This window comes from Gopherus flavomarginatus, chromosome 15 (assembly GCF_025201925.1).
Source record: "Gopherus flavomarginatus isolate rGopFla2 chromosome 15, rGopFla2.mat.asm, whole genome shotgun sequence".
Taxonomy (NCBI): Eukaryota; Metazoa; Chordata; order Testudines; family Testudinidae; genus Gopherus; species Gopherus flavomarginatus.
The window spans coordinates 33,557,596-33,573,914 of NC_066631.1; the positions used below are offsets into that span (position 1 = coordinate 33,557,596).

The 16,319-nt window shown below is 47.1% G+C and overlaps 1 protein-coding gene across 1 annotated transcript; it reads right to left on the reverse strand.

The window, feature by feature from the left end:
* Window positions 1-3,493: 3,493 nt before the first annotated feature.
* Window positions 3,494-6,823, reverse strand: LOC127034801 (zinc finger and SCAN domain-containing protein 20-like). Its single transcript, XM_050924060.1, has 2 exons — window positions 5,263-6,823; window positions 3,494-4,069 (listed from the first exon to the last, which is right to left on the reverse strand). Exons 1-2 carry the CDS (start codon window positions 5,783-5,785, stop codon window positions 3,540-3,542), a joined length of 1,053 nt encoding a protein of 350 aa, XP_050780017.1. The 5' UTR covers window positions 5,786-6,823; the 3' UTR covers window positions 3,494-3,539.
* Window positions 6,824-16,319: the final 9,496 nt, after the last annotated feature.

Here is a 16,319-nt window from a genome sequence, read left to right on the forward strand (position 1 = left end):
CTGGCAGCCTCTCCTTTGAGTTGGCCATCCTGGAAAGTCAGAGTTCCTACATTCCCTTCCACACACCGTTCTCCTCTTATTCCCCAGCTCTCCCTGTGCAAAGCAAGCTCATCAGGAGGGTGAGGCAAGGTGCCCCTGTGCAATTGGGCTTGGGAGGAGAGCAAAGGTCTGGGACTGCGAGGGAATGGAAGAGCCCAAAGGGATGGGAGGGAATGAGGTGGGGATGCCAGGTAGGGTGACCAGATGTCCCAATAAAATTGGGACCGTCCCAATATTTAGGTGTTTGTCCCACGTCCCAACCGATCTTTGGTTGGGATGCAATTAGTCCCGATATTTCATGGTACTCCTTTTTTTTTGCTCCGCCAGTAGCACTCGGCTCCCTCTCATCTGGTAACCCTAATGGCAGGGGGGTGGGGCTGAGCAAGGTGCCCTGGGCCATGTGCTGTTGTGGGGCAGGAGGGATTGTGGCAGCCTGTGTGTTCCACCATTATTAAGAGGCTGGCAGTCTCCCCCACTCAGAGGAATGTGAGCAAGCAGGGCTGTTAAGAGCTGGACTCTAGGTTCTGGTCCCAGTCAGTCACCTGCCTTGGCCCAGTCATGTTCACAGAAGACTCCTTTCTCAGAGCATGGGACACTGTTCCTTGCTCTGGTGCCTGCTGTCTCAGCTGTCGCTTTGAAAAACCCAACACAAATAAAGCTTACCAATCATCCTGGGCACCACATCCCTGTGGTTCTACTCCTTTCCCCCACCCTCAGACAGGTAGGGGGCGTGGGTGTTTTCCACCCTGGCCATCAGGACACTTAGTGCCAACCCTGGCAGCATGTGTATACTAGTGTGCAGGTTGTATATCTATGCAGGGTACATGTGCACATGCCAACAATGTCTATGTTCTCTATGTAACTGCACGTGTTCTATGCTGCATGGAGTGCACATATGCTTAAATATAAAGGGACCTGATTTGATATGGAGAAGTAAGGGTTTGATCAGAAGAACTGAACTGGCAGGTTGTAATTCAGGGCTCTTCTTCCAAGTTCATGTGACTGGAAGCTACCCTGGAGATCATGTCCCTTTAGAAGTCCCCATTCCTTATTAGCTAACACTGATTTCTGTTTCTAGTTAGGTAACTGGAAGAGTCTTCTGGATAAAGCCTGTTTCCTTCTAAGCTCTTTCTCCATTTGCTTTTATCACTTTCCAGTCACAAAAAAGGAAAAGAAAATAGGCCAAGCATCCATTTGCTGCCAAACCTTCCATTGATGTTTAACTCACCTGCCTAATCTAATCGCTATGCTGCCTCCGATGTGAGCTCCGCACAGACCTCCAAGGGAAAATATGGAAGCAATGACAGACCAGAGGAGAGTCAGCAAGCTTGGATTCAGTTCCATCTGATAGCGACTGCTCCAAGTTTCATTTAGGAATTTGTGGATGTGCTGAAAATGCAGAGTGGTGAATCAACTTGCATCTCAATAAACAATTGATCACTTAGCCCAAATGCCTGAGATCCCATCCTCAGAGCCAACATGTGTAAGGGGAAACAGCTTACTGAATATCAGCCATTCCCGGTAGAGCTGTGTTACACAAAAATCCTGCTAACTAGCTGCAAATTAGCAGAATCCTGACTCACTAGTGCAGACAAAAGATAGTCTCCCTACTTCCAAAAGACAATTGTGTGCAGTGTTGCTGTTATGCTTTATCTCAGGGGCAACTGCCTTTAAGTAGTGGGTCAATGATCCTTCCATATAAAGTTCAAAAAGAACTTTCACATCCTTCTGAATGAAGGGGTTGTGGTGGGTGTGACTCAATAGGATTCATGCTCCTAAGGCCATGGCTACACTTACATTTCTGCAGCGCTGGTAGTTACAGCTGTGTTCGTACAGCTGTGTAGGGCCAGCGCTGCAGTGTGGCCACACTGACAGCTACCAGCACTGCAGTGTGGCCACATTTGCAGCACTTGCAGCGCTGTTGGGAGTGGTGCATTGTGGGCAGCTATCCCACAGAGCACCTCGTCCCATTTTAGTGCTGTGGCTTGTGGGAAGGGGAAGGAAGTGTGCGGGTCTTTCCGCTTCCTGTTCCAACGCCCCGTGGTGCTTTGCTACACATTCCGAGCAGTTTGGCGGCATTGTGAGTCTGCAGCGCGATTTCTGAGATTTCTGTTACAAATGGAGCCTGAGGTGCTGAGGACCTTGCTGATGAATGTTGCCAGCACATCACGCATGGCAGTGGAACTATTCCTTCAGCTGCAAAGTGACAGTGAGGAGTCAGACGATGATATTGAAACGCCTGACGCTCAAGACACTCAATTGCTTGTGGCAGTAACAGACGTGCTCAGCACCGTGGAACGGCGCCTTTGGGCTCTGGAAACCAGCACTGAGTGATGGGATCACATCGTCCTGCAAGCCTGGGATCATGAGCAGTGGCTGCAGAACTTTCGGATGAGAAAAGCCACTTTCATGGGACTGTGTGCTGAGCTCGCCCCTACCCTGCGGTGCAGGGACACGAGATTGAGAGCTGTCCTGCCAGTGGAGAAGCGGGTGGCTATTGCAATCTGGAAGTTGGCAACGCCAGACAGCTACTGATCGGTGGTGAACCAGTTTGGAGTGGGAAAGTCCACCGTTGGAATGGTGCTGATGCAAGTTTGCACAGCCATTCATCGCACCCTGCTAAGAAGAACTGTGACTCTGGGGAACGTGCAGGACATTGTGGATGGCTTTGCACAAATGGGTTTCCCTAACTGTGGAGGGGCAATAGATGGGACGCATATTCCTATTCTGTCACCACCCCACCTGGCATCAGAGTACGTTAATCGCAAGGGGTATTTCTCCGTGGTTCTGCAAGCGCTTGTGGATCACCGTGGGCGTTTCACTGACATTTACTCAGGATGGCCTGGAAAGGTGCATGATGCACGCATCTTTCGGAACAGTGCCCTGTTCAGGAGGCTGAGGGCCGGGACTTTTTTCCCAGACTGCAAGATCACAGTAGGGGACGTTGAAATGCCCACTGTGATCCTTGGAGACCCCGCTTACCCCTCAATGCCATGGCTTATGAAACCGTATACAGGGAATCTTGACAGGAGCAAGGAACAGGCTGAGCTGGTGCAGAATGACTGTGGAGTGTGCTTTTGGCCGTTTGAAAGCCCTCTGGAGGTGTCTTTATGGGAAGCTAGATTTGGGGGAAAGCAGCATCTCCGCTGTTATATCCGCGTTCTGTACCCTCCATAATATTTGTGAAGGGAAGGGTGAAAGATTCAGTGAGGAATGGACCTCTGAGGTTCGATGCCTAGAGGATGAATTTGCACAGCCAGAGAGCAGGGCTACTAGAGAGGCCCAGGAAAGGGCTTCAAGGATTAGGGATGCCTTAAGGGAGCAATTTGATGCTGAGAGCCAACAGTAATATTTGGTGCCTTTGCTGTGCTCCTTTCTCCCTTGGGGTACAGTATTTACCACTTTCTGCAATAATAAAAACTATTGTAAAAGCCATAAAATCCTTTATTCAAAGTACAGTACATAAAAGGCCAGGGGGGTTAGGGTGGTGGACTGTACATTCAGAGGTTTGAATATGTCTTGTTTGGATTGCTGTTCAATGTCTGCTGCACTTCAGGATTACTATGCTGCAGAGTAATGGGGGTGGAGTGCACAGGGTAAGGATTGTAGTTATCAGGGCTGGTAAGTGATCGTACAGGTGTTGGGGGCAGCTGGGGGTAATAAGAAACTGGCTGCTGGAGAAAGGTGTTTTGTGCAAATACTGGGGAACAAGAAAGAGAGCTTTGGGAGGCTTGTGGGTTACCACAGTACAGATCTGCCTGCATGGCTACGAGAGACTCGAAAGAGTCAGTTTGGCGAGCCAGGAGGCTTATCATGTGCTTTGAAGTTTTTTCGGTAGCCAATTCCTTTCTCCTGCTTTGTGTTTGCCTCCACTCATACATTTTCTCTCTCCATTCCTGCGTCTTCCTACTTTCTCTGCTGTAGTGATTCATAACTGCTTTGATCAATTCTTCTTTTGATTTTCGCGGATTTTTTCTCAAGTTCTGCAAGCGACGTGAGGCCGGTGATCCGGCTGCATTAGTCAAGGTCACTAAAAAAAACATAGATAGAAACATGTAATACACAGAGGCTACATTGTTTATTATCACACAGTGAAGGAGTTTGTAGACTTTTTGTAGCATCATTCCCACATACCTAACATAACACAGAGAGGCCAGGGAAGCGAAGGCATGGCGAGCAATGGGGTGAGTGTTTCTGCCCCGACTTCACCTGGGAGGGGAAACTGACTGATGGCTCACTGGGGTTTATCTGCACTGGGTAGAGGAGGTAGCTGGTGGCCTGCACAGGGGCAGTAGGGAACACGAAGCTGTCGAGCTGTGGCCGGGGGGGGCGGTCCGCGGCTACCTGCTGGAAGGGGGTGGGGAGACCGGAACGCACCGCGGTGCTGGCTGCCTGCTGGAAGGGGGTGGGGAGACCGGAACGCACCGCGGTGCTGGCTGCCTGCTGGAAAGGGGAGGGAGAGACCGGAACGCACCGAGGTGCTGGTTACCTGCTGGAAGGGGGTGGGGAGACCGGAACGCACCAAGGTGCTGGCTGCCTGCTAGAAGGGGGGGGGGGAGAGACCGGAACGCACCGCGGTGCTGGCTACCTGCTGGAAGGGGGTGGGGAGACCGGAACGCAACGCGGTGCTGGCTACCTGCTGGAAGGGGGTGGGGAGACCGGAACGCACCGTGGTGCTGGCTACCTGCTGGAAGGGGGTGGGGAGACCGGAACGCAATGTGGTGCTGGCTACCTGCTGGAAGGGGGGGAGGAGACCGGAATGCAATGCGGTGCTCGCGACCTGCTGGCGGGGGGGGGGGGGGGGGGGACAGACTGCGAACCTGGCGCCCTGCACTGAAGTATCCCTAAATTCTCAACAGGGTTTCCTACTGCCAGATATATCACTGCTGCGTGTTACCTGGGAAGAGAGGGAGGGTCTTCTACAGCAATGTGGATTCCGCCCTGGCCCCTATGCAGCTTGCCTGTGTGCAGCCATGGTCCCCCCCACCCCTCGCTGCACAGTGGATCGGACGAGTTAGCCTGACCGGGACAAGGACCACGGTGGCTCTCCCTATAAACTTGTGAAAGCACATTGCCCACGCTCTGGCTGCAACTTTTCAAGAGATTACCGAGGCCGATTACAGAGACGTGATAGAGCAAATCAATGGGCTATTCCACGTTTAGGCATGCATGCAGGCAGCCATAACCCAAACCCTCCTCTCCCAAAACATAAAATCTGCTTACCCCGAGCACGCTCCTCTGCTTCTTCTTCACCAGCAACTTCCCGCTGCTGCGACTGGCTAGCCTCCTCCTGGCTTGAGAAGAGCTCCTGGCTGCATGCCTCCTGGGACTCCGGGGTGTCTCCCTCCACCCCAGTAGCCTGACTCTCGGCTTCCTCTACACCCTCCCCCACTTCTCCCTGCTCTGAACTCTCCATCGTGCTCCTAGGATTGGCAGTGGGGTCACACCCAAGTATGGCATCCAGCTCCTTGTAAAAACGGCAGGTCGTGGGGGCAGCTCCTGAGCGGCGATTTCCCTCATGGGCTTTGCAGTAAGCACTGTGCAGCTCCTTAATTTTTACCCTGCACTGCAACACGTCCTGTTCATGGCCCCTTATCAGCAAGGACTGTGATATCTGCCCATAGGTATCATAATTTCTCCGGCTGGAGCGCAGCTGTGCTTGCACAGCTTCCTCACCCCAAACACTGATGAGGTCCTGCAGCTCGGAACTGTTCCATGCTGGGGCTCGTCTGGGGCGTGGAGGCATGGTCGCTGCTTGATTGATTGATTGCACTCCACACCTGGCTGAGCAAACAGGAAGGGGATTTTTAAAATTCCCGGGGCATTTAAAGGTGGGGTCAGCTGAGCCCAGGGCAGTGGAGTGTGCAGGATTACCAGAGAGGCTTAAAAGGTATGCTGGGATACCTCCTTATACCCTGGAGGTCAATAAAAGCACTGGTAGGGTCCACACTTGCTGACCAGCACTGGATCACCAGCGCTGGAATCGCTACACCCGAGGCTCGACCGGGTGTACAGCCAGCGCTGCAACCAGGGAGTTGCAGCGCTGGCCGTGCTTTGCAAGTGTGGCCACATCCTAAGTTGCAGTGCTGTAACCCCCTCACCAGCGCTGCAACTCTCTAGTGTAGCCATGGCCTAAGTCATTTGTGCACTTTCCAAAATCCCCCCCTTAATGTAGATCTCAGAGTAGGTCAGGATTTCTGCACTACTCAGACAAGTGATGTGCTACTAGTCTTGGAAAGTTACTCATGGGTTTTTATTAACTGAGTCTGTCAAGAAGCTCCAGACATTGGTCAGAATGATGGAAACTAAGGTGGAAAAGACTTATTAGGTCACATACAGTTCATCTCCCAAGGAGCCAGTGCAGGCTTGTTCCCTTTTTAATCTTTTAGCCTGTTTAGTTTTGAATGTCACTTCCCAGGGGTGGCTATTCCACAACTCAATAAATCTCACTGTTATGCCGTTGATCCTGATAACCAGCCTTTTCCTTGTCTTAATTTGATCCCAGGACTCATAGTAATGTTGTCTTGGCTACCCTAAGTATTCTGCCTTCTTCCTTGAGACATACACTCTTCATTTATTTGTAAACTGTTAACCTACACACTGAGTGAATCCAATGGAAATTTCATTCTAAGCCCGTTTTTACTGGCTTATAGTGTTTTACCACTACCCATGTCTCAGTCCTAGATGCCCCAAATCATAGGCATCAACCCATACAAGCACCTACAGAAAAAAATTAGCCTGTTCTTACCACATCCCAGCAGCCAGTGCCTCCCCTCTGCCGGCAGCCCTGCTGATCAACTTCTCCCTCTCCCTCCCATCGCCTCCCGCCTGCTGTAGATCAGCTGTTCTGCATGGTGCAGGAGGAGCTGGGAGGGAAGGAGAAGAGTGGGGAAGGGGCGCACTCAGGGGAGGCGGTGAGAAGAGGCGGGGTGGGGGTGTGTGGCCTTGGGGGAAAGGGTGGAGGGGGGGCAGAGCAAGGGCGGGAAGAGGGGAGTGGGGTCAGAGTCTGAGGTGGAGGGTTGAGCACCCCCCAGGTAGAGACGAATTTAATGCCTACCACTGTGAAATGACTGCAGATTTTACTTTCAGAGTCTCTGGAATCAGTGTGCTTTATAGTTTCTGCTCAGCAAAAAATCCAAAGAGCAGACAAACAGCACTATTTTCATACCCCCTGCTCTCTTTCCAGCATTCAACTTACCTTTTCATAGTTACTGTATTTTAACCATACTAAAAGCATTACATGTTATAACAAATGAAAGCTGCATAGTTTAATTGACAAATAAGTCTGCTGTTAGCAGAAATGCACAACCATCTTTTTCACAGGGCCAATTCTCTCTGGGTCCTCTATGGTAAATATGCAGGATACTCAAGACCACTAAGAGCAGGTGCAGAAGCTAAAAGTTGGGTGACAGCTTTTGAGGGACATTTTCAGGTATAAAGAAACCCAACATTTCTTGACCCCCTAAAAATGTATTTTTCTATCAGCTGCCATGATCCTGCCTGTAACACTTTGTGCTAAGCCAGCCACAGAAGTTAAAGGGTGAAAAGATTTATTTTATCATCTCGGTCCTTCCCTTGAAACAGACCTCAAAAGAGGATTATGTCCCTTTGATTACTTGTCAGTTGGCACTCTCTGTTGTATTGATCAAACATGGACCAAATTAATGTTATATGTAACTGAAACACAAACTCACTGGAAACTTGGTAGGAAACTCAGAGAATTATCCAGAAACCTACAAATTAAAGGTCTCCTTCTGCTCCCACTGAAGTCAATGTGAGTTTTGCCATTGAGATCAGCAGAACAGGATGGGGCCCAAAATGCACAAGAATGGGAACAATAAGATGGTGCCTTACCCTGGTGGGTGCATTGATAATGGAAACATTATATCCATATTGAAATGTCCCTCCAATTCCAACAGCACAAACAGCCAGAAACAGTGTCCAGCTGGGCAGCTATAGAAAGAAACAAAGAATAACCAGGGCATGAGACATGATGGAGCCTAGACTATTAGTGTCATTTCAGTCTCTAACCAGCCTGGGAGAAAAATCCAGAACACCAATTCATCATTTATGTCTGGACTCAGAGCATTTAGGTAGAGACCTAGCAACATTTCACATAAGTCTGTGGTAGAAAATGCATTTCCCCTTGGCTTGGCAAGGCGTGTTCCCATTAGATGTGAACAGTTATCTGAGGCTCAGGAACAGCTTTAGTGAAACTAGAGCAGAGATGGTAACACACACTGCCTTCCAGTAACACCAAATAGTTGCACACATCTCCTAAGTGGCAAGCTGGAATCTAGGAAACAGAACAGCAGCTTTGCTTGGTACTTTGAGGGCATGTGACTGCCTAAGCTGATACGCCTGGTTCTCACAAAGGCATGTCTATCTATATAGGTTCTAACATATCTAATAGAGGTGAATGGCTTTTAACTATTAATGGATTAACATTAACAATATATTTTAAAAAACAACAGGGGGGCATAGATTCACGAAAGATCAACCCATGGTCCAGAGGTTTTTCTCTTGCACTGAAATGCAGAGGCAGAAATAAGGCCCTTGTTCTATAATTGTGACCCATGAGGCCGTTCTGTGCAAAAAGACTCTCACCAGCCATTGCAGGGTGTTTCTGTACTTTTATTTTTAATGAGAACAGTGGTTTTAAAACTGTGCCTTCATTTAACCATATGCAGAATTGTTCTGTTACCTCTTGCTCTTCTCTTTTCACAGCTAGAAAAAAGATCATTACTAATAGCAACTAAGAGTGCTGAAGACAGGGAGGTTGCCCACTATGGCCCATATCTGGAGGTGTTGTGTGGGGGTGGACATGCGGGGCTACATGCCCCCCCCCCCGATTTCTGCCACAGTTTATATTTTTATTTCTTTTTTTGCTGGGAGGAGGTTTAAAACATGAGTGCACGTAGTTTATTTCAAAGCAGAGATGCCAGCAATAATGAGCTGCTCCTCTTTTGTCCTTCCCCTTTGCAAGTTCAGCTCATGCTGGCACTGACCCACAGCGACCCTTCAGTCAGGCCAATGGGGCCACATGTGGGGCAAATTCCGCACTTGCCCGAGGCTTGCAGGGCTGGACCTGCAGTGGGGTCACCGCCAGCCCATGGGGCAGGGTACCTGCACTGGTGTTTGTTTGGGACTCACTCAGGGACCTCGTGGGATATAACCAGAGCCATGGAGTGGCTAATGCACAGGAGCTCTAGCCAACGGGACCTTGGAAGTCAGGCTGGAAACCACCCAGCCTCCAGGGGCTCCCACATGTGGGTTTCGTTGACTCAGAGCTGGCCCCATGCTTGGTCACATGGTGCCACTGGGCCCCTCCCTGCATGGCAGTGGCAGAGCTAAGCCAATAAATTGACTTTGGAGGCCAAGTGAGAGGCAAGAGCAACAGCCGAGTGCTGCAGGGAGGCAGGCTGAGGATAAGGGGAGGTGCCTGCCCATGGTGGGCCATGATGTGAGCTGTTCAGGAGTGTGGCCAATCCTTTAAGTTGTGCTCCTCCCCCTACTTTCAGCGGTTACGTGTCACCTCCGTGTGACTCGCACAGTGCAGCAGCCAAATCAGACAACAACCACCAACTGTTGCTCTTGTCTCATGATTTCTTACTTGTAATTGTACAGAATTATTATTTTTATAATTAATCACTTGATAGATTAACTCATTACTGGCTTCTATTCTTAGAAATGACCCCACATTCTTCTTATGAGCACAAGAAGTCTTTAAAATGCTAACAACACTGTATTCACTCTAAGGTAAAAAGGTTTCTGTTAGCACCTACCACAGCCATAGGGTCACTGTCCTGGACCTACAGCATATGGACACAAAAAAATGGTTGATGCTGAGTAAACAATAATAACAGTTATGCAGACCAAGCTCTCCAAAAATGTACCATCATTGAGGAACAGTGCAATTCAACAGGCTCGGTATGGAAACAGGAGCCACAACTCACAGGTTCTATTCCCAGCTCTGTTACTGCCTCCTTGTGTGACCTGAGCAAGCCATTTAAACCACCCATGCCTCAGTTTACCATCTGTAAGACAGGGATTTTCACCTTCTGTGTACTTGGAACTCTACAGACAAACTGATAGGAATTATTATTTTATTGCTATGGATGCATATTCATTGCCTTATTTAATTTGAACTAAAGCTGTTACATTTTGGGTTGAATCCTTCTTATAATCTGCACTGAGACTCCTAGTTCAGTTCTGATTTTTTTTTTTCTGAAAAGATCTCTAAGGGAACATCTGGTATTGGAGGCAAGATTAAACACCACATGGTTACAGGGCTCCATTCTTTAAAGAAAAGTGACAAAATCAATAAGGTACACACGTCATACAAGTAACTGTGTGATCTGATGATTGTCCTTCCTTGCCCATTTCTTCCCTTGTCTGTCTGTTTATAACTCTCACTTGCTATGTCATGTTGAGTTTAGAGCTATGTTCTTCAAAGGAGGAATCACATCTGAACTTGTTGTGTGAGCTGCCCAGCCATGACATTTTGTGACATTACTGCATCCATTTAGAAATATGACACTAACCAAAAGCTGCTCCATTTAACTTCATGGTGGGGCTAAGGAAAAGTTCAGGAAAAGTTCCACGACAACCTCCCTTTATGTGGGAGAAAAGTCTCAAATCCATTTCCTTATGAGCCTAGTTATTTCCTTTGTGAGATTCTGATTTAAAGGTACAGCACAAAACAACTGGAGAATGTTTCATTTGCAAATCAATAGTAAAGTTACAAAACTCCAAATCAATAGTAAAGTTACAAAACTCCATACCCCGCAGGCATCTTTACCGGTAAGGATAGTTCTGCTTACCTTGCTGGGGCTTCTAGGACCTTTCAGTAGAGACTGGCATTCCATTCTTAGTATTAGGCTGGATTAGATTTCCCCTGCACACTTTAACAAGCTACAGTACAAGAATGAGAGGTGCCATAGAAATTGAAGTTATTATTAATTATTATTATTTGCTATTAGTGCTAATGTAAGAAAATCAGGATTCTTTATTCCAGCTCTAGCACTCCAGCTTCTTCCTTTTGGAACAGTTTTTTTCTTATGGAAATGTTCAACCCTCTCATAAAGTCGCAGTCTGAAGAGCTCTCTCAATAACTTTTTAACATTAAACTGTGAAAAATCCCTTCATTTCAGTCACTCAGGGAAACATGCACATTAACTACCTGTTAGTTATGGGCAATATTTTGGCCAGTAAAGAAAGCAAAAGGACAGTTACCTTGTGATTTGCTGTCAAGTCTCCCACTGTCGATGATCCTGTAATAGTTTGCTTACTGCATTCCATTGATTATAGACTGAAGAGTGGAGTTAATCAAATAAAAAAGTGTGAAATCAGAAGACCTTGTCCCTAAACACAACTCTTTAATCTGCTGGCCCTTCAGGCGCAAGTAGGAAGCACTGCGCTTCTCATCTGACTAGGATTTAACTCACTGCCCAGAATAACTGAGGCAGATCTGAACTAACACATGGCACCAGCTCTGAGGTAGGATAATTAATTACTATCAGATTCTGTAAATACTAGAAGCTTAAAAAGTATGGGATAAACGCTCAAAATAATAAGGAATCTATTTAGCTATGTATTTATTTTATTGTCCCCAAGCAAGTTTGCTGAGAGGTTTCTTAGCCATGCTGGAGGATGGTGAGATTCAGCACTCAGCAGACCAGTATTTCCTTTATCATTTTGTCATGTATATAGGAAGGTCACTGGAGACTGACCATTCTGAGTGAGTGTTGAATAATAAAAGCCTCAAATTCTATCTTTTGACATGCTCATGGAGCTTCCATTAATGTCAATGGGGACTGTGGCTGCAAATCCAAGGACAGAATTTGACTCTATTGTAAATTAACAATACTTTATTTATAAGCAAACAAACAATTTGCTAATCTGACATCCAGTGCCTGGAACAAAAATATAACTAAACTTTCTCTATACCTGTTAATTTCACTTTTGAAATTTAGTTTAATCCAGGTTGAATTAGGCAAAGTGCCTATGAAAGATCATGTGACAGTCAGCAGAGCAGCTGAACTGGGTACAGATGAGCTACAATAACATTTTATTTTCCTTTCCTTTTGTATGAGCTTGTTGCTTATGAAAGACACCAGAATTACAGTGGCAGGACAAGTTTTCCTCACATTGCTTTACCAATGTGCCCTGCCATGCCCACATGAGGACTCCTTCTAATGCTGAGTAGTGATTTAATTTTATTCATGGACAAGTAATTTTTGGCTTCTTTGCTCATAGTGGAGGGTATTTTTGTGATGTGGAAACTTCTGCACTAGAAAACAAACTAATTTAATCTAGTCTTGATACACACCGGGCACTAGAGATGAAGTACTCCTTTTTGCAATCAGTAGCATATAAAAAGTATCCTGCCACCTCTTCCATACATGCAAAGTAAATTATTGTTACTGAAATAGGAATTAGACTGTTGAGGGGTAAATAGGTTATGGCTAACAAGGATAAATGCATGTAATTGCTGTGGGAATTTATGGTCTCATCCACAACTACTAGAATATGGGACTCCTAGTTGTTCATTAGTAGCTACACATTGTCCAGATAGAATAATGGCTTACTTACCTTAAGGCCACTTGCCCTGCCCTCCAACCAGGCAGAAGCATGGAAAGATGGCTTCACAATGCTCTGCTACAGAAGAACTAGTGGAGAGTCTGTTAAAAGCAGACTTTAAAAGGGAATTTATTCTGCACTATGTTGCCAATGGATGGATTGCTCCTGTCAGTTTTGCTGCAGCCATGAGCTGGTACCAAATGGTAGGATATACTTAGGCTACCTTCTGCTATAGTAATGTGTAGTCACCTCCAATGACAACTAACTTATTAGTGGAGCATTAATGGGGCACACTGGTGTTTGATGTTGACCTCCTGACCACAGGCCATAAAGTCCGTCCTGATGAAGAAGACACAGACTCTGCAGTTGTTTTTACGGTCAGAGGGTTTCCTTCAAGAGCAGAAGGGCAAGAAACTTAATATTTTTTTAAATTAAAGCTTAAATTCCTGAGGAACTTAGTGGGCCACCAAAAGTGTAGAAGGGTGTGAAGGTCTGTCCTGTCTCTGTCAGCTTCTGGAGGTGACCCCAGCCCTGCAGTGGGGATAAGGCTTCCAAGTGTCTTGTTTTTGACACTAAAAGTACAGTTACTAGAGTAACTGCAATCAACCTTCCTGCCAAGAGGGTGGGAAGAGCAGCAGCTGTTGCTGGAGCCTGGAGGAGCTACTCAGCTGCTGATGAAGAGAACTGGCTAGCTCCTGTATCTGGGTCTACCCTCTCCACGGAGAGTGTGACCCTACACACCATATTGTTCATAGGGATATTGTTCTGATATGAATATGGCATAACTAAGATGTGTTCCATGCAAGCGTCATGTGAGATATCATTGGAAAGGTTATGATGTACTGACTATGATTATCCTATTTGTGTTCATATATCATTTCTGTATCTGTAGTTAGGAATATTGACTATGTATCATATACAAAAGTGTTTGCACCTAGGGAACGCCCACCAGACAGTGGGCAATCAGCCTGGATGGACCACTAGAGAGAACAATCTGACTTTGAAGATGCTAATCTCTCCTCTTCCTGAGAAGCTTTCTGGGATGCTGCTTTGACACTGCAGGGTCATGTGATCATGTCACCTAGTACTGGACCTTTTTCCACTAATAGGAGGTGGGGACCAAACTGGGAAACAAAAGATTCCCACCATATGTGAATCCAATTTAAGGCAGTAAAGTGAGTTAATCTTCACTGGTTCTTCACTGAATCCTGCTCCAGGATGACTGCTGAGAACATCTAAGAAACAGGGGCTGATGGGGTGGAGAAGAGCTGAGCCTAGTCTGGAAAAGGTGTCTGGCCTGTGAAAGAAATACCTGGAGTTTTAACCTACAAGCAAGAGCAGCTTGTCTTCAAGAACCTCTACAATCTGCAACTAAGCAACATTTAGGGTGAGAAATTACTACTTGTAGTCAGTTTCTTTAGTGTATTAAGCTTAGTTTGCATGTTTGGTTTATTTGCCCAGTAATCCACTTTGATTTGTTTGCTATCCCTTATAATCACTTAAAATCTGTTCTTTCTAATTAATAAACTTGTTTTGTTTTCTTTAAACCAGTTTGTCTGATTCATAATTGGGGAAGGCTGGAGGGGAAGCTTCGCACATCTTCTTCCACACTGAGGGACGAAGGTGATTTTCATGAGCTTATGCTGTGTAGGTCTCTGTGCAGTACAAGACAATACAATTTTGGGTTTGCACCCCAAAAGGGGAGTGCACTTGCGTGCTGGGTAATTCCCTTGCTGATGCTGTCCATGCAGATCTGATCTCAGTGTCTGTGTCTTTCTGCAGCTGGGCATGTCCCAGCCTGTGTGTATGCTAGAGGAGGCTTGAGGGCCTGACTCAGCAAGACAGGGTGAGGGAAACCAGGTTGGTGGAACGGGAGGGATCAGTAGGACTCCAGTACATCAGGTGGCACCCCAGAAAGGGGGGGGGGGGGACCCGTCACAGAAAGATAGGTACTGGTGCCACCACCACCTGTCCCTCAAAGGGACAACACCCCTTTTTTGCCAGATAGCTGGACAAACAAGTTTCTTTTTCTTTACTTCTGACTATTTGATGAACTAGTTTTAAGAGAACCCTCTAGCAAAATCAGTACATTAGTAATTATAAAATCCTTTGTTATGCCTAAAATCTATGGAAACATATTTTTTAAAGTATCAGAGGGGTAGTCGTGTTAGTCTGGATCTGTAAAAGGAGCAAAGAGTCCTGTGGCACCTTATAGACTAAAAGATGTATTTGAGCATGAGCTTTCATGGGTGAATACTCACTTCATCAGATGTGGGTATTCACCCACAAAAGCTCATGCTCCAATATGTCTGTTAGTCTATAAGGTGGCACAGGACTCTTTGCTGATATTTTTTAAAGTTGGTGAAATTTCACAAACCTGTTTATTGTTATGGAGATCACACAAAGTAAATTAGTGTTCCCTCCTTTTTTCCAACAGCAATGAACATTGTTATGAACACACTAAACCTGGAATTATTACTTTATGAAGGCTTAAGAGTACATTTAAAATATTAAATCATCTTAGAAATACTGATTAAGAAAATGTAAAACAGAGAAGAGCTGCATCATGTATTCCATAATATTTAATGTTGTATTCAGCAAGACAGCTGACTTGCCCTTACTATAAAGATTTTGCAAATAAATCTCTGGCAAACCTCAGGGTATATCAAAAAACCTGTGACTGACATTTTTTATTCCCAAGTTCAGTGCCTTTAATTAGGTACATTCTGCATGTCCAGTCTTCACCTTCTGGCATGAAGTGGAAAACATGCTTCATTTTCTTTAGAAAGGAATTGCAGAAGAGTGTTTTTTTTCCAAATGTCATTTGCTTCATTTGTGTTCAGGGATTTGGCTGGAACGGGGTGATCATGGAGGGGGAGGGAAGAGAGGAGGGAGACAGTGGGGAGAGGGCGGGGCCTGGGCAGTGTGGGGGCAGAGCCTGGGACAGAGCAGGAGCGGAGTATGGGTGGGGCAGGGCCACAGGCGGACTAGGTGGGTTGCAGAGTTGGCCTCCCCAGGTGGCAGCTTCACCGACTGCCTATGACAGCAGTTAACAGTGGATTGGCTCCCGCACTCCCAGCGTGTGCTGCAGTCATTTTAGGCAAGGCCATATTCACAGCGCCAAATGTGCTGGCGCCGCGCATTCTGCATGAGGGAGAAGGTGTGGGGGTCTCTGCGGGGAACTGTAACTCTCTGTTGCCATGAGGCCGGCCGGGCACCTCGGTATCCTTTGCTGCCTCGTCCCTCCCTCCCCCAGGTTGTGAGCCTGGGCTGCCATCAAGCACAGAGACACCAGTTGAGTAATACTGCATAGGGCCCCATAAATCCTAAGGAGGGCCCTGACTCCCAGCATGCCCCAGTATGCACATGGGTGCGAATACACACCCAGGAACTACGACTCCCAGCATGCCTCAGCTTCAGCCATTCCCCCACTGGAACTACGACTCCCAGCATGCCCCAGTTTTAGCCACCCCCCCCTCCCACCGGAACTACGACTCCCAGCATGCCCCTGTTTCAGCCACAGACCCACCCTCCCACCGGAACTACGACTCCCAGCATGCCTCAGCTTCAGCCATTCCCCCCACTGGAACTACGACTCCCAGCATGCCCCAGTTTTAGCCCCCCCCTCCCACCGGAACTACGACTCCCAGCATGCCCCTGTTTCAGCCACACACCCACCCTCCCACCGGAACTACGAC

Coding starts and splice junctions, on each gene's coding strand:
- LOC127034801 (XM_050924060.1), bottom strand. CDS start 5,785: ATGCCTCCACGCCCCAGACGAGCCCCAGCATGGAACAGTTCCGAGCTG. Junction 4,070..5,262: donor AGCAGAGGAGCGTGCTCGGG/GTAAGCAGATTT, acceptor TGTTTTTTTTAG/TGACCTTGACTAATGCAGCC.